Here is a 21474-nt window from a genome sequence, read left to right on the forward strand (position 1 = left end):
TCTGCCCAGGAGTGGAATTACTTGATCATATGGTAACTCGATGCTTAATGTTTTCAGGACTTTACATTGTCTGTTGTAAAACATGTTTTTGTAGATACTTTATAAGCTAGAAAATGCATGTACCTAGAGGTACATGCTGTAAAATGCTATACAAAGTCTAATGTGAAGGTGCTGGTATTTGCAGTAGCCTGCCACAATGTAAGTAATTTTTAATTTTGTTGCATTCTATTATTTTTAAATACTAATAATAGAGTATTATAAAAGTAGGTATTTTTAAAAATTAAGACGTTCTCATGAGTTCCTCATTTCAGAGTAAAATTTGCATTTATGTAAATGTCTTTGTTTCGCAGATGTAAAAGAACTTTTAGATTCTGACCATAATAAATCCTTCAAGGAAGAACCAATGGAAATAGATGATGATGTGAAAACAGAATCCCATGTAAATTGTCAGGAAAGTTCTCCAGTAGATGTGGTCAATGTCAGTGAGGGTTTTCATCTAAGGACTAGTTACAAAAAGAAAGCAAAGTCATCTAAACTCGACGGACTTCTTGAAAGGAGAATTAAACAATTTACACTGGAAGAAAAACAGCGCCTTGAAAAAATGAAGTTGGAGGGTGGAATTAAAAGTGTGGGGAAATCGCCTACAAGTTCTTTGAAAAGTCTTTCTGAATCACCAGTAACAACAACAAAAGAAGGGTGTCAGAGTGACTTGGTTAGGCAGGAGCAAAGCCCCCATGCAAGTAATGAGAAATCTGAGGACTTGACTCAGGGATGTTCAGAAAGTGATTCCTCGGTCCTTGAAACTGGTGATCCTGGTCACACCACAAACAAACTTTACCCAAAAGAGCAAGCGTTAGCTGATGTCTCCATACAGAGCCCAGGGACAGACTGTCAGAAACAGAATTCTGTTGAAAATGACATAGACGAGAGTCTCCCGGAAGCTGCCAGTAAGGGGCAGGAACCCAGTAAGATCAAAACCAAAGGAAGTGGTTTTTTCATTGATGACGCTAAATTAGTCAGTGCAAATTACGTTGGTACCTTGGTTTGTAAGAACAAAAAAGCTCTCATGCAGGAGGATAATGACGCCGTTTCTCCTTCCAAGAGCGGTTTACTTCCCTCAGCGCCCAGAAGCACAAAAGCCGTGGACTTGGAAGGAAAGTTGGGCTGTGACTCGGAATGTAGTAGCACTTTGGAAAATAGTTCTGATACTATGTCTGTTCAGGATAGCATTGAGGAAGACATGGTTGTTCAGAATAGCAAAGAAGGTATTTCTGAACAGTTCAGAACTCAAGAACAAGGTGTGGAAGGCTTGGAGCCATTGCAGTGTCAGTTTGTTTCTGGTAAGTCCCCTGGAAACGGTGATGACAGGCTGCAGGATAAGGTCACTGAAGCTAATGGTAAAAAAACAAGTCAGCAGAAAAAGTTAGAGGAGAGACCAGTTAATAAATATATTGATCAACTAAATCTCAAAAACACCACTGACAAAAAGAATAATGAAAACAGAGAGTCTGAAAAGAAAGGACAGAAGGCAGGCGCTCTTCAGATAAATGGAAAAGATAAAGCAAAAGTGCATTTGAAAAGTGAATGTTTGAAAGATCTCTCTGAGAGCAAACTAGTGAGTGGTAATGTTGAACCAAAGGTTAATAATATAAATAAAACAATCCCTGAAAATGACATTAAGTCTTTGACTGTTAAAGAATCTGCTGTAAAGCCATTCATTAATGGTGATGTCATCATGGAAGATTTTAATGAAAAAATCAACTCAGAAACAAAATCACGGTCGCCAAGTTCTTCTGATGCTGAAGGTAACTACCAAGAAAGCTTGGGGACCCTGCCGTCAACCAAAGAATGTGACAGTACGCAGACTGCCACACCTCCACCATCTTACTCAGAAAATACTTCAGCAAATCAGATGGAAGATATGGAAGTTGAAACCTCCGAAGTTAAGAAGGCTACTCCATCACCCATGACTTCTGGAGAGGAATCTAATCTCAGTAATGACTTTGTTGATGGAAACGTCAATGGAGACTCTCAAAGAAAAACCGTCATCACAGAAGTGACCACGATGACATCCACAGTGGCCACAGAATCAAAAACTGTCATTCAAGTAGCAAAAGGCGATAAGCAAACTGTGGTCTCTTCCACAGAGAATTGTGCCAAGTCCACTGTCACGACCACGACGACAACTGTGACAAAGCTTTCCACACCCTCCACAGGCAGCAGCGTGGACATCATCTCTGTAAAGGAGCAGAGCAAAACTGTGGTCACCACGACAGTGACAGACTCCCTGACCACTGCAGGAGGCACACTGGTGACGTCCATGACTGTGAGCAAAGAGTACTCCACAAGAGACAAAGTGAAACTGATGAAATTTTCAAGACCCAAGAAGACGCGTTCAGGTACAGCTCTGCCATCCTATAGAAAGTTTGTTACCAAGAGCAGCAAGAAGAGCATATTTGTTTTGCCTAATGATGACTTAAAAAAGTTGGCCAGAAAAGGAGGAATCCGAGAAGTCCCTTATTTTAATTACAATGCAAAACCTGCCTTGGATATTTGGCCATACCCTTCTCCTAGACCAACCTTTGGTATCACTTGGAGGTATGTGCTCGAAAATGTATTTGGGGGAGGGAGAAAAGTTGGAAAGAATTCTCTCACAAAAGTATCTCATTTAAATAGATGAGGTTATAGAGATAAGACAGGGAAGCGTGTTCTTAATGCCCAAGTTAGTAATGGAAATAAGATAGAGAAAACTTCAAACTCGACCAGCCAGCTGGTAGGTGCTGAAGGTGCTTACTTAGGGAAAAATATTTAAAGACTTAAAATTTAAGGGAATCACTTAAAGTGAAATTCAATTTCATAAGACAAAAGGGATATATCAGTCATGGCTGCTTTTGTGATTTAGCTTTCCAAGTTACTGTCGTGTTTCCTTTGGGAACAGAACAGCCATAGAATTGGATAATCACCGACTTTCTGGAATGTTTTACATTTTATTTCCATTTCTGTAAGGCAATTCATAAAAACATAAAACATATGAAAACATGTCTAAATTTCATCATGATTTGGAAGTCTTCCTAATATGATTTATTTGCATGATGAACATTTGTTTTCAGAGTTTTCTGTTATTTGTAAGAAAAGGTAGTCTCTCAGATTTCTTAGGACTTTTCTGAAACCCAGAAATAGTCCTATTTAAAAACTTTCTGGGCACTTAGGTCTGGGAATGAGTCATAAGTTCATAGTGTCAGCAGTTGTAAAATCACACAGTTTATGTTGGGAAGGGTTCTTACAAATTCTTATCCTTTATATATGTACAACAGTTTGCCTCTAGCTACAGAGGGACAGAATTAGAAATAGTTCCTAGTTTCCTAAATGCCGTTCTGGTACTTTATCTGCTATATCACATTTCACACATTTGACCTTGCTTTGTCCTTTTTTCATGTCTGTCTCTATCTTTTCACCGTTAAAATCAAGAAGGATGGAACCTAAACAGTGAAAACATGGAGTTCTGGGAACAGGCTTGGTCATCAGGGTTGATCTTAGTTGCAGCCAGATTTTGCTAGGATCCTGAAGTTACTATTGCTAAGCAGATTTCATTTCTCTTTATGCTTTTTTCTATGTGTCTTTTAATATGTTTCAAATTTCTTTAAGTTAAAAATCATACATTTTTATTGCCTTTCTTTTTCAACCAGCTAATGTCAGAAAAGTCCAAACAAAGTAAATAAGTGCTTTACTGTAAAGGAATTGATTGACTAAGACGGTGGACCAGTCTCAGTTTGTTAGACCAAGTGTATTATGTCTCATCGTTTGATTTTAAATAAAGTATCATCACTCCGTGACACATTCCATAGAGACAGCTGAAAAGTACAATTTCTCTGCAGGGCCTGCAATGAAGGATTTGCAGAATCCTGCAGGGAATCAAGGAACTCTGCATTACAATTCATGGATTTGTAGGATTGCTCTGCACTTTTCTGCTTTCTTCATTGAGAGCGGTCCCAAAATGTGTCCTTGACTGTCCTGCAGGTAACTTCTTTCCCACTGGAAAAGTTACTGTGTACCAATACTTGAACTTGAATGACCTGGCCGTTGTGGAGGCCGGCCTTTCTGCTCGTTTCTGTTCTGAAATGGAAGGTTGGCCTGACAGGGAAGAATTTTTCTCTGAATTCTGGAGGATCAGTCACTAGTCCTAACCTAGTGGTGGTCAGGGCCCTTCTCTGCAGTGCTGGGTTTCAGGAGCCTGATGTTACAATGTATTACTCTGTACGGTGGCACCATTTGTGTCTGTATGGTTAATCTCTAATTGCTTAATGGAAAGAAATACCTCTGGTTCATACTGAACACATATTGCCTTCACATGTATGCTGAAGTCTTAATTTGCTTAAATTGACAGAAACATAATCCCTTCTGTTTAACAGAAGCGTGGGCAAATGTATAACTTCGTCCTGACTTTAGACTACATTTAAAATATATAAATCACTATAAAAACCGTGCATGTGAAATGTGTTTTTATACTAACACTTGAATGAAATACATCTGTAGCTTCGAGTAGGCGCTAGGAATGCCAGAGGTGCACCTAAGATCCTTTTTCACTTAGTCTTAATGCTGAGCAATATAGGAAAAGTGAAACCTTGTGTCACAGATGCAGTTGAGCCTCATTCCTCTCCAAGTTGTCCATTCCCTTAGGCCCTTTCCCCCAGGCCCTGGATCTGTGTTCCATTATCTCAGAAGTGGTGGTTGTCATCCACAATGCCAGCGCATCCTGTGAATGTTCTGAGTGAGCTGACGGACGTGCGGACTACTGCAGGGAGGGAAGGAGGAGGCACTTGTCAGCTGTGGATCACACCTAGGAGAAGTACTTCCCTCTAAAACCCATCTAATGCTGGATAAAACCTCGGAGGCTTTAAAATACATAGTCTTGGCCGTTCTTTACACCTTCAGTCTGCTGCAGCATACCTGTCTTCCGCCTTCCTCTCTCATGCCAGCCTCGTCTCCTCCTGCGCCCTTACACCCCTTCCCTCCAGCCCAGCAGCCCCGATGCGGTTTCTGTGGGCAGTGTGTGCTCCTGCACGCTTTCCTCGTGAGTGTATGTGTGCCCTTGGCCGCGCTCTGCCACTCCATACCCCTCACTTATCCTTTGAAACTCCAGCAGAGGTCTGATCCCCACCCCTAAGCCAAATCAGATGTCTCTCCCTTCCCCCCACCAACCCTGTAGAACAGAGACAGTCTGTGTTCCCAGATCCTTTCACAGAGTCCAGCTCATAGAAGTATTTTCTGAGTAGATGAATGAATGTGCAGGCTGATAATCCAGGACGTGTGTGTTCCTTCCCTCGTGGTAGTTCCATTTTGAAACAGGAATGCTTTATTGTCACATGAGGAGTGATTGGGGGGAAGAGGAGGAATGAGAACAAACCTTTCTTTCCAAACAAATGTTCGTTTGCTTTCCCCCTGAGACCAGAGTCGCCTAAGAGTTTCTGTGGATGTGGTCTGAAAGTGACAGACGCTCGCCCACCTCCCATTTCAGGGCATCCCTGCACTCGTTAACCTCTCCTCTCAAAGTTTAGAGGTGTTCTGTCCAAGTCAAAGGATTCATAGGGAAGGAGCACCAAGAAGAAAATACCGGTGTCACCGGTGCAGGTGGGAAGTTACTAAGAAGCTGCAGTAACTTTGGCCAGAGCTTTCCCTGTGTCACCTCAGTTATACAGGGGAAAGCACGACCTTTCAAATGCAGCATTGTCTAAGCTTGACCTCTGACCTCTGATAGTGGGACAAATCATTTTCATCTTACAGGCTTTTTGTGCCCTGCAGTCAGCCACAATGTTCATTTAAGTAATGTGAAAATGTCAACAAAGTAATTACACAAAGACCCTGATAGAGAATTGATAGCAAAATATTTTATGGCCAGTTCTGTTTAGGGCATGATATTCATTGCAGTTGGAAAACATTCACTTTGAAATATGCTTGTAGTGTTACTTTTAAAAGAACATTAAAAATGTTTGTTAACTTTTCATACACAATGCTTAGGGGAAAAGTGAGAATGCAGAGAGATTCCCTTGTCTCCTGACTAGTCACTAATATAGTGTTGTCCTTTTTCTAATAATGTTTTATTATTCACTGTAAGATTCTAAAACCACACTAATGTTTGGAAGTATCATTAGTATTAGCAATGTTCATCATCTAGTAGTTCGTGTTTTGAAGAGCCACCATTTGCATACAAAACTTTCTATCCATTTGGAAAAGTCTTGTTACTTTTGCAAGATGTCTTTGGTTTTGCTGAGCTTTTTGAGAAAATTTAAACATTTTCAGGTTTTGTTATCAGCAAAAAATGAATCAGTCAAGATTGTATACTTCAAAACTCCTCTATCATGTTTAGTAACACAATCGTTTTTCTGTATTTGCCATCCTTAATTTTTCTAAGAGGTGCTTTGGAATTAGGTTAGATTTATAAAACTTTAAAAGCTTGTTACCTTATCAACCCCTTACCATGCAATATGCTCACTTTACAAATACAAATTTATATGGCATTTGAAGTGACTGTAGATCTGTTTTAAGCTGTTACATGCATGTTATGCCTAAGAACAAAAAAATTTTGTTTGTCAGCATATAATGCCAGAGTCTTAGAGAACTGTATTATAGGTGCTAAAGTCATAATAAGGACAAGAAACATAGCATTCAGTTTAGCAGAACATGTGTTTGTGTGTGTGTGTGTGTGTGTGTATGTGTGTATGTGTACACATCTGGTTTTACTTGGATTTTTCTTTCAGGTATAGACTTCAGACTGTGAAGTCCTTAGCTGGAGTGAGCCTGATGTTACGGTTACTGTGGGCAAGCTTGAGATGGGATGACATGGCAGCCAAGGCTCCTCCAGGGGGAGGGACTACCCGGACAGGTAGGGGGAGTTATTTTCTAATTTAAGCTTCAAAGAAAATCACCTAACCATTCACTTAATTTGTAAGCATTTCTGTTTGTGAAAATAAAGTGCTTGTTTTGTGAAAACACATTCACATGCTATAAAATCCTGGGGTTCCCAGGGGGTATTCAGATTTCATAAATGATTGATTCCCTCGTACATGAAGCAGCCTGAAGTTTAAACAGATATTTATTGTTGTGGAATGCAAGTCCACAATGAAGTTAATAATTTTGACTATTTATTTTATTTATTTGAAAGTCAGAGATCTTCTGTCCTCTGGTTCATTCTCCAAATGGCTGCAACAGCCAGGGCTGGGCACAGCTGAAGCCAGGAGCCTGGAAATCCATCTGGGTTTCCCCCATAGGTGACAGGGACCCAAGCACTTTTGCCCGCTTCCACTGCTTTCCCGGGTACAATAGCAAGGAACTGAATCAGAAGTAGAGGAGCTGGGATTTGAACTGGTGCTCACATGGGATGCTGGTGTTGCAGGCAATTAACCCGCTGTACCACAACGCTGGCCCCAAATGTAAGTCATTTAAACTAAGACATCTGGAACCCTGTACTTGCCACCAGGAGCAAAGCTGTACACTACAGTAGTGTTTTGTTCGGTGTAGAAGTTTTCCCTCTGTAAGTTCACTATGGCAGTCTAACAATAATCTTGTTGTCATCGATTAATCAGTCGCATTTCCTTGCAGAAGCACCAGATAGCATATGTACTTTCTAGTCTCTGAGAATTTTAGGTGGTTATTAATACTATGTGACTTAAATCACCATAGAAACTTCTGAAACTGAAATCACAACAACAGAAATAATTAAGAGGCGAGATGTTGGTCCGTATGGCATTCGGTCTGAATATTGTGTCAGGAAAATCATTTGCCCCATTGGAGTTCCTGAAGCACCCAAAGGTAAGGAATGCAAAGAATTGGACGCTTTCATTATTAACCTGTTAGTCATAAACTTTGTGAGTTGAAATTTGATTATAATTATTTCCTTAATTATTTATTCAGCTTTTGAAAAAGACATTTTTTACTTCTGACTCCTGTATTTAATACAAGACATTTAAGTAACAGACATCAAGACTCCATGATGCCCACATTGATGCCTTAGCACAGGTGCAGTGAAGATGCGGGGTGCAGACTGATGCCAGACCATCAGCTCCAAGGGCAGCTCCCTGCGTTCTCCAGAGTCTTCTGGGTCCGGCACCTGGTGCAGAGCCCTAAGTGTAAGGCTGTTGTGAAATACTTGAGTGCTCAGGGTACATATACTCTAGGAGTCAGAAAAAGTACTGTGGAAACATTGGTAGAGCAGCTAGCTAAGAGGCAGTAGGCAGCAAATATGTAGAAGAATGAGACTCAGCCCCTGTTTTTCAGGAAGCAAAAAAAAAAAAAAAAAGATAATAGAATTCTGATATCATTATGTGTGAATGCCTTGCAGTAAGATAGGAAAGATTTGTAAGTGGTACATATCTGAAAAGAAGCATGCTAACAGTATCTTGTAGATAATTCTGAACACCTAGGAAACTCATGAGAATGAAAAGTGACTAATGCCAAAAAGAGTTATTTGAAGTGTCCAGATTGAAGTTTTACAGACAGTGATTACTTTAAAGTTTTTAGAAAAAATCTATTAAGAAATGTGTTTTTAAAAATGATGGCCTTCGGCACTGCAGCTCACTAGGCTAATCCTCCGCCTTGCGGCGCCGGCACACCGGGTTCTAGTCCCGGTCAGGGCGCCGGATTCTGTCCCGGTTGCCCCTCTTCCAGGCCAGCTCTCTGCTGTGGCCCGGGAGTGCAGTGGAGGATGGCCCAGGTGCTTGGGCCCTGCACCCCATGGGAGACCAGGAAAAGCACCTGGCTCCTGGCTCCTGGCTCCTGGCTCCTGCCATCGGATTAGCGCGGCGCGCTGGCCGCAGCGCGCCGGCCGCGGCGGCCATTGGAGGGTGAACCAATGGCAAAAAGGAAGACCTTTCTCTCTGTCTCTCTCTCTCACTGTCCACTCTGCCTGTCAAAAAAAAAAAAAAATGGCCTTAAAAAACATATTATTTTATAAAATTTCTCCCCAATGTACTTAAATTTTAAATGTAAAATTGTTTGACCTTTGGAACTTGTTACACTAACTTTAAAGCTCATCTTGGAGAATAGATGGCTAAAAGTGGCCTCTTGGAAAGGAACACTGTTAGGGCAGCATTGTCCTAAGAGAGGGTGAACGTCATGCGAACAGTGCGGCCTGGCAGGGGAGTAGACAGGCAGGTGGGAGGTGTTCCTGACAGGACTTCAGCCTCCTCGATTTTTTAAAATCTTACCATTAGGCAATTTTGTTTATCTTAATCTTTGCTTTTCTTGGTAACTTTGTCAAGGGAAGGTACATCTTGTCAATTTGTACATGACAAGGATGTCAAACTCACCACGAGTGCAGTGTGCTGGGCTTGGGAAGGAAGTTGTGTCCAGGTTAGGATCTGAAGGCTGAGTGCTGGCAGGTGGCTGAGGGAGGGGCTCGCAGTGTCCCAGCAGGGGGGACAGGGCGTGCCTGGGCTCGGAGGTTGGCCAAGCATGGCCCATGAGCCGTGCTGACTGCCTGCTTGTGTAAATAGTTTGATGAGAACACAGCCACGTTGCTCACGTAGGTGTTGTCTTTGGCCCCTTGCACCATACAAAGGCAAAGTTGAGGAGCTGCAGCAGACTCTCTGGCCTGCAGAGTCTTGAGTATTTGTACCATGTGGCCCTTTAAGAAGAAACCGTTTGCCAACTACTGCTTTTTGTGATATGAGAGGAGATGCCAAAGGTACTCTTGTTATAGAAGCTATATTGCTTAAGATACTTTTATTTTCTTTTTTCAAAGAAACACCTACACCTCAGAGGAAAGGGCTTCGGTCTAGTGCATTGCGGCCAAAGAGACCAGAGACACCCAAGCAAACAGGCCCTGTCATTATTGAAACCTGGGTGGCAGAGGAAGAGTTGGAGTTATGGGAGATCAGGGCCTTTGCTGAGAGGTAAGGAAATAGTTAACACCTGTCAGGTGTTGGAAGAGTTTATCACTTCAGAATTAAAGAATTAATACTTGAAAAGCTTGTTATGTTCTACTTAATTTTATTCTACTTTTTGATTGTAAGTACTGTCATATACAGTGTTTTAAAATTCTATTTTGGCCGGCGCCGCGGCTCACTAGGCTAATCCTCAGCCTAGCGGCGCCGGCACACCGGGCTCTAGTCCCGGTCGGGGTGCCGGATTCTGTCCCGGTTGCCCCTCTTCCAGGCCAGCTCTCTGCTGTGGCCAGGGAGTGCAGTGGAGGATGGCCCAGGTGCTTGGGCCCTGCACCCCATGGGAGACCAGGAAAAGCACCTGGCTCCTGGCTCCTGCCATCGGATCAGCGCGGTGTGCCGGCCGCACCGGCCGCGCCGGCCATTGGAGGGTGAACCAACGGCAAAGGAAGACCTTTCTCTCTGTCTCTCTCTCTCACTGTCCACTCTGCCTGTCAAAAATAAATAAATAAATAAATTAATAAATTAAAATTCTATTTTGTAATGTAGTCTCTGATTATCTTTTAAGTGTTTGATTTTTAAATTGAAGTCGTGGCGTACTTTTGTATGAGGTGAAAGTCAACTAGATTTCACGTAAGTCGGTCGTCAGATGTCTGAGAGGGTCGTCGCTGATGGTTCCTCCTTCTTTCCTACAGAGTGGAGAAAGAGAAAGCACAAGCAGTTGAGCAGCAGGCTAAGGTCAGTGAACGGAAGGCCCGGGAGGACTTCCAGGCCCAGGTGGAGGCTGCCCTGCGGCAGTAGAGTGGGCTCCCCAGCAGGTGGGGGGGGGTCGCAGCGAGGCCAAATTCCTGCACACCGGAAGTACAGTATTGTATATTCAAGTGGAGTTTTAAAAGTGGATCTCACATAGAAGTAGTCTGGAAAAAGCTCATGGAAAAGGCATTTTAGGAAAACATTTCATGGATTTCAGTATTTTTTTTTTGCAACAAAATAAAGTATCTTTTGATTCCATTTTCCATGAACTTTTAGGAGTACTCTTGCATATAATCTCATTACTTACAAATACCTGTGATACATCAGGCTGTGGTTTTACAGAAACAATGTGTGTATTTGGAGGAATTTAAAATAAGATTTCTATTTATTATCTTCATAATTCTATGAGTAGTTTTTATAAGTAACTTTTTCCTGCAATATTCTAATCTATAAAATCTCCCTTTTATGCAAAAAGCAATTGTATTAAAACTCTGAGTTTGTTGTAATTACTGGTCCTCAAGTTGCTAATAGCTTCTTAGCATTCCCATATAGTAAATAATGTATGTGTGTGTCTGAGTATTTGGAGCCCAAATATTTACTAAGAAGAGAGTATCAAAGTTTGAAACCACCTTGAGACTAAGAACTTTAAGGATATAGATGTAGTTATTAACATAACTTATTAACATAGTTATAAATAACTTTATAAATCACATATAAATCACAGTATTCATTTCAGACTAATCATTTCACATTTTATAAACACTTTAAAATTCTTACAAAATTTTTTTAGGATTGATTTATTTATGTATGTATTTGAAAGGCAGAGTTACAGAGAAAGAGATCTTCCACCCACTGATTCACTCCCCAAGTGGCCACAGGCTGAAGCCAGGAGCCAGGAGCTTCACCTGGGTCTCCCACATAGGTAGTAGGGGCCCAAACACTTGGGCCATCTTTTGCTGCATTCCTAGGGACCTGGATTGGAAGTGGAACAGCCAGGACTCAAACTGGTGCTCATAGGAGATGCCAGCGTCACAGCCCACAGCTTAATCCACTGTGTCACACACTGGCCTCCTTGTGATTCTTTTAGTTTCCCTTAGGTCCTTGTCTTCAGGTACATCAAAGGTCAAGAGAATAGCACTTTTATTTATTTATTTTTTAAAGATTCATTTATTTATTTACTTGAAAGACTAGAGACAGACGAGAGAGATCTGTGTGCTCGTTCACTCTCCAAATAGCAGAAAAGGCCAGGACTGAGCCAGGCCAATAGCACGTGCCGTGAACTCCATCCAGGTCTCCATGTTGGTGGCAAACCTCAAGCACTGGAGCTGTCATCTGCTATCTTCCCAGATGAATGAGCAGGAAGCTGTGTGGAAGTAGAGCAATCACAGTTCAGAGTGACACTCCAGTATGGCTTGTGGGTGTCCCAAGCGCCACAGCAGTCACCCCAAGAAAATAGCACTTTTAGATTCTGTGATTTTTATTTGTCATGGGAAATTTATCTCTAAACACAAGTATCTGTTCAAATCAGCCATCTGAGAGCTGGATCGGAAGAGTAGCAGCTGGGAGTAGAACCGGTGCCCATATGGGATGCCGGCACTTCAGGCTGGGACTTTAACCCACTGCGGCACAGTGCCGGCTCCCAAGAACTATCTTTAACTCTGTAGTTGTGAAGGTCTGACTGTACCACTCTATATAAGATAGTCTTTCTGTAAAAATGTTTGAACCAGGGGCCGGTGCCGCGGCTCACTAGGTTAATCCTCCACCTTGCGGCGCCGGCACACCGGGTTCTAGTCCCGGTCGGGGCGCCAGATTCTGTCCCGGTTGCCCCTCTTCCAGGCCAGCTCTCTGCTGTGGCCCGGGAAGGCAGTGGAGGATGGCCCAAGTGCTTGGGCCCTGCACCCCATGGGAGACCAGGAGAAGCACCTGGCTCCTGCCATCGGATCAGCGCGGTGCGCCGGCCGTGGCAGCCATTGGAAGGTGAACCAACGGCAAAGGAAGACCTTTCTCTCTCTCTCTGTCTCTCTCACTGTCCACTCTGCCTGTTAAAAAAAAGTTTGAACAGAACAGTGTCTGAGCTCCAGAAAATGTTTTCATGACTTTCCGCCTGCTGGATCACAGGGGTGGGTGCCACCTGGACTTGTGACAGTAGAGGCTGACGTGCGTTTGTCGTTGCGTAAATGAACATGACAGGAGCCAGACCTCGCAGCTGCCGTCACGTGCTCTCTGCTTTAGTTCTCACTGCTGCGCATCACTTCTTCCTGGCTGCAGGAAGAGTCCCCCCATTTATTTTCATTCTGGACACGTTGGTATTTATGCAGACTGGAAAAGTGGGATAATTTTTAATTCTCTAATGTGAACAGTGTAGTACTTTTAATGAAATACATGTGATGTAGAGACATGAAAATTCTGCCTTTGTGAAGACATTAATAAATTCAAGGGTAAATTTCTATGGGCATAGTTTCTTTCCAGAAGTAAAATATCAGAGGGGGCTGGCACTGTGGCGCAGCGGGTTAACGTCCTGGCCTGAAGTGCTGGCATCCCATATGGGCACCGGTTCGAGACCCGGTTGCTCCACTTCCAGTCCAGCTTTCTGCTATGGCCTGGGAAATCAGTAGAAGATGGCCCAAGTCCTTGGGCCCCCGCACCTGCGTGGGAGACCTGGAAAAAGCTCCTGGCTCCTGGCTTCAGATTGGCGCAGCTCCAGCCGTTGCAAGCCATCTAGGGAGTGAACCAGCAGATGGAAGACCTTTCTCCCTCTGTCTCTCCTCCTCTCTCTGTGTAACTCTGACTTTCAAATAAATAAATAAATCTTTAAAAAAAAAAAAGAAGTAAAATATCAGAAATTTAGGGTTTCTTAGGGTGGGAGAAATAGACACTAGAATTTAGCAGAATGGTTGTTTTTTTTATTTCAAACTATGTTGGTTCACTCCTTCTTATCTCCGACTTTCTTAGAAACGTTTGGAGCAGCAGAAACCTACCGTCATTGCTGCTGCCAGCACTTCCCCAGCAAACAGTACGACCAGTACCATCTCTCCAGCCCAGAAAGTCATGGTGGCTCCCATAAGTGGCTCAGTCACCACTGGAACTAAAATGGTACTGACTACTAAGGTTGGATCTCCAGCTACTGTAACATTCCAGCAGAACAAGAACTTCCATCAGACCTTTGCTACCTGGGTTAAGCAAGGCCAGTCTAATTCAGGTACACACCTGTGGTTACGTAAACCGATCGCTTCCACTCAGGAGAAGGAATGTCCGGTCCTTTACCTGCTGAACTGAAACACTTCCTTAGGGGTTATCTTTCTTCTGCAGCGGATTGTGCAGAGAAGCTGTAACAGTCGGTGTGTTACAGATAAGATCCATAGGATTACATTAGCAAAACTGCTCTCTTACATGATTTCACTCTCCACACTCACACAGTTCACTTTCTACGTGGAGAGGCATGTGTTGATTAGAAATTCAAACTGAGCCACGTTTCATGCATTGGTGCCCTTCCTGGAAGTCAGTATGTTGCTGGTTCTTTTAAATCTAAAGCTTATTAAATGTCTTATACCCCATTAGCCACCAGCACAGCTGCCACATCTGCTCCAACCATTGCCAGCACAGGTCAGACGTTCCAAATTACAGGCAGTCCCGTCACTATGGCAGGAAAAGTAATTACCAAACTGCCACTTCCTGCAAACAGCAAGATTGTCGCTGTAAATGTGCCGGCAACACCAGGAGGTAAGGGAAGAGAAGAGTTTCAACTCACATTTGCCAGATCATACTGTTGCCATTATTCTTCATTCCCCCCACTGACCTCAGTCTCGGACCTCGCATTCTGTGTAGCCCGCTATACAACCCTGCCACGCGTGGTCCCTCCTCAGCAACCGAGCAGCACTCATGCTTTTCATCGAGGCGCCGTTGCTAACCATTTCTTCATCTCTTTTTTTTTGGTCTTTGTGCTTTTGGCTTTTTTAAGGCGTTGTTCAAGTGCAGCAGAAGGTCCTGGGTATCATCCCGTCGAGCACGGGGGCGAGTCAACAGACCTTCACTTCGTTCCAGCCCCGGGCAGCCACCGTCACCATCAGGCCCAACACCTCCGGCTCTGCGGGAGCCACGGGCACGTCCCAGGTAAGAGCCCTTCGCGCGCGCCTTTCCTCCTGCAGCCTCTCGCGTGCACGGCGGGTTGTGGACTTTGGAAGCGGCCCCTTCCAGCTGGCTTTCCCTCACCTTCTACTTAATCAGTGACAAAGTACAGATTGTGAAAAGATGTATTTGTTATATTTATGATAACTAAAAATGATACATGAAATACCAGTTTTAATATTTAGTTAGTACATATACTTTATGAATAATAATTGCTTTCTAGAAAATTATTTGGCATAAAAACCACCTAAGGATGGTGTTGTTCAGCCTAGCTAAGAAGTAAAGTCAAAAATACAGTCTCTTCCTAGAATTGGTTTGTTTTCAGCCGCTATGTGTACATATTAGATGCATCATTTCATTGGTACTGGTAGATGGAAATGGTTTTTGAACAGTTTTGAAAATTTTCTGACCCTGCCAGTAAAACTGAAAATAACATGCTCCCTTCAACAGTATGAAAGAGCATTTGGTTTCCGATCTTGTGTCTTATATTCTCTCGGTAACTGGTGTGGGTTGGAGCTTAGAGAAGATAGGTCTCAGCATTTTCCTGTGACAGGTAGTTACAGAGCAGAGCCCTGCCGAGTCTCGCGCCTTTCTTTGAGTCTGCCGGCTGTGCTTGGTACCAGTGGCAAGAGATTTCATATGACCTCATTTGAATTGAATTAAATTTTGTCTCTTCAATAGAATTTAAAATGAAATGTCCAGGCACTTGTCATTTTTGAGGATATTTTTATCAATATGAAGTGTTGAAAGATCTTGTATTCCTAAGGACGTTGGCTTTTAGTGTTTTAAAAACATTTTCTTGATTGCCCTTTATGTCATTTATAGGTAATCACAGGGCCTCAGATCCGCCCCGGAATGACGGTGATCAGGACCCCACTGCAGCAGTCAACACTAGGGAAAGCGATTATCCGGACACCTGTGATGGTCCAGCCAGGTAGTCATGGGTCCAGTGTTACCATCTTACCTCTGCATAGGCAGTAGAAGACATTTGCTTATATTCTGTAGTTGACTCGAATTACTAGGAGATGCCAGTTGGAATTAATACCTCAAATCGTAATAAATTTCTAATCCATGTGATATACATCAGTAGGTATCATTTCATTCTGGGCCTTGCCAGTAAAATAAAAATTGGTTCTAGTAAGCTTATTAAAACTGAAAGAAACCTCTCATAAATGGAATCACAGGTTTAAATAATTGAAGTAAAGAAAATAAGCAAAGAGAACAGTTTGTGTAGCAGCAGATGGAGAGAAAAATCAAGGAAACAGCCAAAAAAATGTAGGAAACCAAATTACAAATGTAATACCATCCATCGAAGTAATGACAATTAGGATAAAATGACCGTAATAAACATTGAATACTGTAAAGACTGAGTTTCAGATAGCAAAACTATTTCTTCACAAGAAACATGGTAAAATCAAATTATTGTAAAAGATAAGAAAGAAAAAAAATCAAATTATTGTAAAAGATAAGAAAGAAAAAAAGATACTAGCTTCCTGCTGATGAGTAGCCTGTGAGGCTGCAACTGGTGGCTCCATCTGCTGGTTCGCTCCCGAAATGTCCACAACAGCCAGGGTTAGGCTACAACTGAAGACAGGAGCCCAGAAGGCAATCCAGGTCTCCCCCTGAGTGACAGTGACCCAAGTATGTGAACTATCATTTGCTGCCTTCCAGGGTGCTCCTTAGCAGGAAGCTAGATCAGAACCAGTGTAGCCAGATCTCGACCCCAGTCTCTGAAACAGCATGATGACATGATAATAATCAGCTTACCTGCTGCACCAGATGCCCTTCCCAAAATGTAATCCTTAGCATTATGAGTTAAGTTAGATGTCATTAAAGTGTATACAGCAAAACTGTTTGAAATCAAGGGAGACATTAACAGAACATAGACTACAACTTTTGTACTTTCCGGAATATAAATTCATTTTAAATATTTGTGCGCTGTTTGGTGGAAAGATGGTCCTTGAGCCACAAATAATACCTTGATAAGTTTCAAAAAGTAGAATCTAAAGAGGCCACATTCTTTGTAGTAAGGCTAGAAATTAATACTAAGATGTTATGCTAAATAACCTTTATTTACCTAGAAAGTGTTTTTCCACCAATTGGTTTATTTATTTGAAAGGCAGTTTACGGAGAGAAGGGAACGATAGAGATCTTCCACTGGTTCACTCCCCAAAAGGCTGTATCGTCTGGGACTGGGCCAGGCTGAAGCCAGGAGCCAGGAGCTTCTTCCAGGTCTCCTACATGGGTGCAGGGGCCCAAGCACTTGAGCCATCCTCCGCCACTTTCCCAGGTGCATTAGCAGGGAGCTGGATTGGAAGTGCAGCAGCCAGGAGTCCAGCTGGCACCTATATGGGATGCTGGCATCACAGGTGGCAGCTTAACCCATTGCGCCACAGCACTGGCCCCAAAAAATAAATCCTTAAAAAATAAATAAACTATGTGCACGAGTACTTAAAAAAATCATGGAATGTGGAATTTAAGAATGTTTATTTTTGTGCTAAAAATTTTTGAAATGCGTAGTTTTTCATGATACCCATTTTCTATGACTTTTTGAAGTACTCTCATAAGATATATTAAATAATGTTATACATAACGATATGGATGTGTTTTGCATATCAGGTTAAATAATAAGCTGCTAACAAGTGGAAGAGAGGAGGGAGGGGGAAGTAGAAGGGTTGGGATCCGGGACTGATTTGCAGGGACAAGTTGAAGTTTTAGAAAGGATGGCCAGAGAGAAGACTCCCTGAGAAGGTGAATGTGATTAAAGACCTGAAGGAGATGGCTGTGAACATGTGTAGGAAAAGGATTTTCATGAAGAAGGAGCAGCAGATGCAAACCCTGTGAGGTGGGAAAGGGGAGAGGGTGGAGGAATCGCAGAGCAGCGGGGCAGGTGATGTGTGTTTATGTCTCCGAGTTTGTTGGGACCACACTGGAACTTCACTTCCTTCCCACCTCTACACTAGCTTTTCTCAAAAACAGGATCCACGGTCTCCAGGGTATAATCAGAAATTACAAAGCTTTTAGATTTTGCATTTTGATGCTAATCTAAAAATAAACTCAACGTGTACATACTAGGAATCATCTGAATGACCATCAGATAATCAGTACCAGCCCTTTTATGTGTGTGTCTGTGTCTCTGATGGCATTGGTAACTCCAGGAGACTGCCTGAAGTGGTGGCAGGGCAAGGACACAGTGTCGGGTCCAGAGCCTCTTGTCCATGTCATCCTGTCTCTTGATTCACTTTGAGTAAATGAACAAGAATAGCCAAGAAGAATTTAGAAGAAGGAATAATAATGGAAGATTTGTCTTGCCTGTTATTAAAGCATATAAAGTTGTCAAAATTAGCAGGATGCCACCAATGGAAACTGAAAATAGATGACAGAGAAGCTATTTATCCCCATCTAAAAAAAAATTTAGGGGTTTAAAAATAAAGTTGGGGCAGGCATTTGGCATAGCAGTGAAGACATGACATGGGATGTCCATGTCCCATATTGGAGTGAAACATTGGAGCGACTGGGTTCGCACCTCAGCTGTGCTCCTGATACTAGCTTCCTGCTGATGAGTAGCCTGTGAGGCTGCAACTGGTGGCTCAAGAGTGTGGACCTTTCCCCCGGGGTGGGAGACCCAGTTCCAGGCTCCTTGCTTTTCCCTGCCCAGCCCAGACTGTTACAGGTATTTGAGGAATGAACTAGCAAATGGAAGATCTCGATAAGTCTGTGTCTCTCTGTCTCAGTGCATTTGAAATAAAAATTTAAAAATAAAAAGCAGATGGCAAAGTAGGAAAAATGATTATTTTAAAAATGTATCTTTAAAGTTTAGTTTGTTTAAGAGAGAGAGAGAGAGATGCCATCCTAATTTCACTCCCAAATGAGCACAGTGGCCCGGGCTGGTCCTTCTGCATGCCAGGAGCCTGGAGCTCTGTGCTGGCCTTCCACAGAGTGGCAGGGCCCCAAGCAGTTGGGCCATCATCCACAGAGTTTCCAGGTACATTCATTAGTGGGAAGCTGGACTGGGTGCAGAGCAACTGGAACTTGAACTGGTGCTCTGGTATGGGATGCTGGTATTGCAGGTGGCATCGTAGCTCACTGCACCACGATGCCAGCCTCTAAAAGTATATATTATTGGTTATGTATGGTATAGAGGGTTAAGCCACCACTTAGGACACCTTCATCCCATACTGAAGAGGTGGTTCAAGTCCCTGCTGCTTCACGTCCCATCCACCATCCACCACTCTGCCAATGCACCTGGGAAGCATCAGGTGGTGGTTTGAGTAGTTGTGTCCTTGCCACCTATGCAGGAGACCCAGACAGGGTTCCTGGCTCCTGGCTCCAGCCTGGTTCAGCCTGGTTCAGCCCGGCTATTGTGTTCATTTGGGGAATGAGCCAGCGAATAGAAGATCTCTTTCTTTGTCTCACTCTCCCTCTCTCTGTGTCACTCTTGCCTTTCGAATGAATGAATGAATGAATAACTTTTAAAAATAAAATTTAAAAATAAATTAGATATCACACAATATATACGTGTATTGGAACATCACATAGTACCCATAAACGTTCAAATTTTATGTCTTAAATTTGTTTTTAAAATAAATTTTTAAAAATTTAAGATTCATTTTAAATAAGTAGAAAAATAGAAAGTCTGGAGAGAGAGCTCACCCATGAAGAACAATGACTTGAAATATTTTTAAATGTTGGCCTTCCGTGGTAACTGGAAACATGGTGGTTCAGGCACTGCGATCCCGTGATGGGGTTTCTGATTCCCAGGGCAGTGTAGGTTCAGTGAGGCAGGTGCTCAGGGGTGGTAGGAGTCTAAACTGGCATCACCTTTCTTAAAGTTCATTTCAACACTCTGTTCCTACTGTGAACTCCCCAATACTTTAGGGAATTAATTCTAAGGAAATTACCAGAGACACACACAAAGAATGATTTCTCCAGGACATTATATTAAAGAAGAAAATGATAAAATGTTCCCAATGTCACTTTAGGCTGTTCTACGCATGTATAATAATATGAAATGTCATTCAGCCATTAAAAGAAATTCATACAGAAAAATAAATATGTGTTCACAGAAGGGGAAACTAAGGTAGTAAATATTTCAGAAAGTTGATGCTATTTGCTAATCACTAATGAGTCTGTAAATGTCAGACTAGCTACCAAGTGATTCCTCTTAGCGGAAAGGGGGAAACCTCCACGTGCCTTTTCCTTTAGCTTCAACAAGTTAAACAAGCAGCAGAGGCTTTCGGAAATCTATGGAGCCGTTCCAGTCCAACGTCAGTAGACATTTACTGAACAGTGACTGGGAATGGATTTTTTTGAACACTTTGCCCTGACATTAAGGGTGTTGTGGTCTGTATACCCCTGATTCCCCAGAATAGCTGTCACATAGCTGTAAGAGAAGCAGCTGGGCCAGGATAGTCCAAAACCTTCATTTCATTTTAAATTCATGCAAATTAATTATATGTTAAATTATCTTGTTTTGAATATTACATTCCTAAGAAGAAGATAGCCATTATAAATGATCTATTTTCCATATCCTCTTCTGCTTCCTTATTGTCATTTTGGCTTTAGAGTTACAGGAATAATGCTGGGTTTATTTTGTTTTGTTTTGCTCTGCTGCAGACAGCAGGAGCTAGACAGAAGTTGTTAGTAAGCCGATTGAAAGCAGGCTCAGTGCCACCAGGCAGTTCCTTTGGGTGTGGGCCTGTGTCTCAGTGCACCCTGGGCCTGCCTTCTGGAAAACCGGACCGAATCTGTTCATCTGAAGTGTGGGCTTAGTGCAGAGGGACTGAGGGCACGGGAGCATTCAGAATGTTCTGTCCGTGCAGGTGCTCCGCAGCAGGTGGTGACGCAGATCATCAGGGGCCAGCCCGTTTCCACCGCAGTCTCTGCCCCCAGCACGGTCTCCTCGACGCCTGGGCCGAAGACCTTAACCTCAGGAGCCTCCACTGCCAGTGTACAGTCTACAGCCTCCCCGGCCCCTCGCCCCCAGCAAGGACAGGTGAAGCTTACCATGGCTCAGCTCACCCAGTTAACACAGGGCCATGTAAGTAATACCACTTGAACTTCAAAGATGATCCCATTTATTCTTTCTTGCTGTGGGTTTAAAAACACATGTTCATTTTGATAAGATGCAAATGTATTTGTTTTAGAAATGGCTGCTTTCGGGGCCGGCGCCATGGCTCACTTGGTTAATCATCCGCCTGTGGCGCCAGCATCCCATATGGGCGCTGGGTTCTAGTCCTGGTTGCTCCTCTTCCAGTCTAGCTCTCTGCTGTGGCTCAGGAGGGCAGTGGAGGATGGCCCAAGTGCTTGGGCCCTGCACCTGCATGGGAGACCAGGAGGAAGCACCTGGCTCCTGGCTTTGGATCGGCACAGCACCAGCCTTGGCAGCCATTTGGGGGGTGAACCAATGGAAGGAAGACCTTTCTCTCTGTCTCTCTCACTGTCTATAACTCTATCTGTCAAATAAATTAAAAAAGAAATGGCTGCTTTCTGGAGCCATATAACACTATTTCTTTAGAAGCAAGCTGTAGTAAAGTCTAACCATCTAGTTCTTTATTTTTAAGATTTATTTATTTATTTGAAAGTCAGAGTTACACAGAGGAGAGGCAGAGAGAGAGAGAGAGAAAGGTCTTCCATCCACTGGTACACTCCCCAGTTGGCCTCAACGGCCAGAGCTGGGCTGATCTGAAGCCAGGAGATTTTTCTTGGTCTCCCACTTGGC

At 43.0% G+C, this 21474-nt stretch overlaps 1 protein-coding gene across 25 annotated transcripts in view; it reads left to right on the forward strand.

Annotated features, from left to right (window-relative positions):
• The window catches only part of BPTF (bromodomain PHD finger transcription factor), a 132233-nt gene that overhangs the window by 84147 nt on the left and 26612 nt on the right, over positions 1–21474 (forward strand). For 14 of the 25 annotated variants that reach the window (XM_070060444.1, XM_070060439.1, XM_070060436.1 and 11 more), the window contains 10 exons: positions 351–2598; positions 6756–6880; positions 7678–7806; positions 9737–9887; positions 10571–10613; positions 13581–13827; positions 14187–14348; positions 14587–14738; positions 15579–15687; positions 20576–20793. In XM_070060444.1, coding sequence (XP_069916545.1) covers positions 351–2598; positions 6756–6880; positions 7678–7806; positions 9737–9887; positions 10571–10613; positions 13581–13827; positions 14187–14348; positions 14587–14738; positions 15579–15687; positions 20576–20793 — 3584 coding nt within the window. The remainder of the gene's footprint in view (positions 1–350; positions 2599–6755; positions 6881–7677; positions 7807–9736; positions 9888–10570; positions 10614–13580; positions 13828–14186; positions 14349–14586; positions 14739–15578; positions 15688–20575; positions 20794–21474) is intronic. The other 11 variants (XM_070060442.1, XM_008271728.4, XM_070060438.1 and 8 more) reach the window with 1 other exon arrangement.

The sequence above is a fragment of the Oryctolagus cuniculus genome, chromosome 17, assembly GCF_964237555.1.
Source record: "Oryctolagus cuniculus chromosome 17, mOryCun1.1, whole genome shotgun sequence".
Taxonomy (NCBI): Eukaryota; Metazoa; Chordata; class Mammalia; order Lagomorpha; family Leporidae; genus Oryctolagus; species Oryctolagus cuniculus.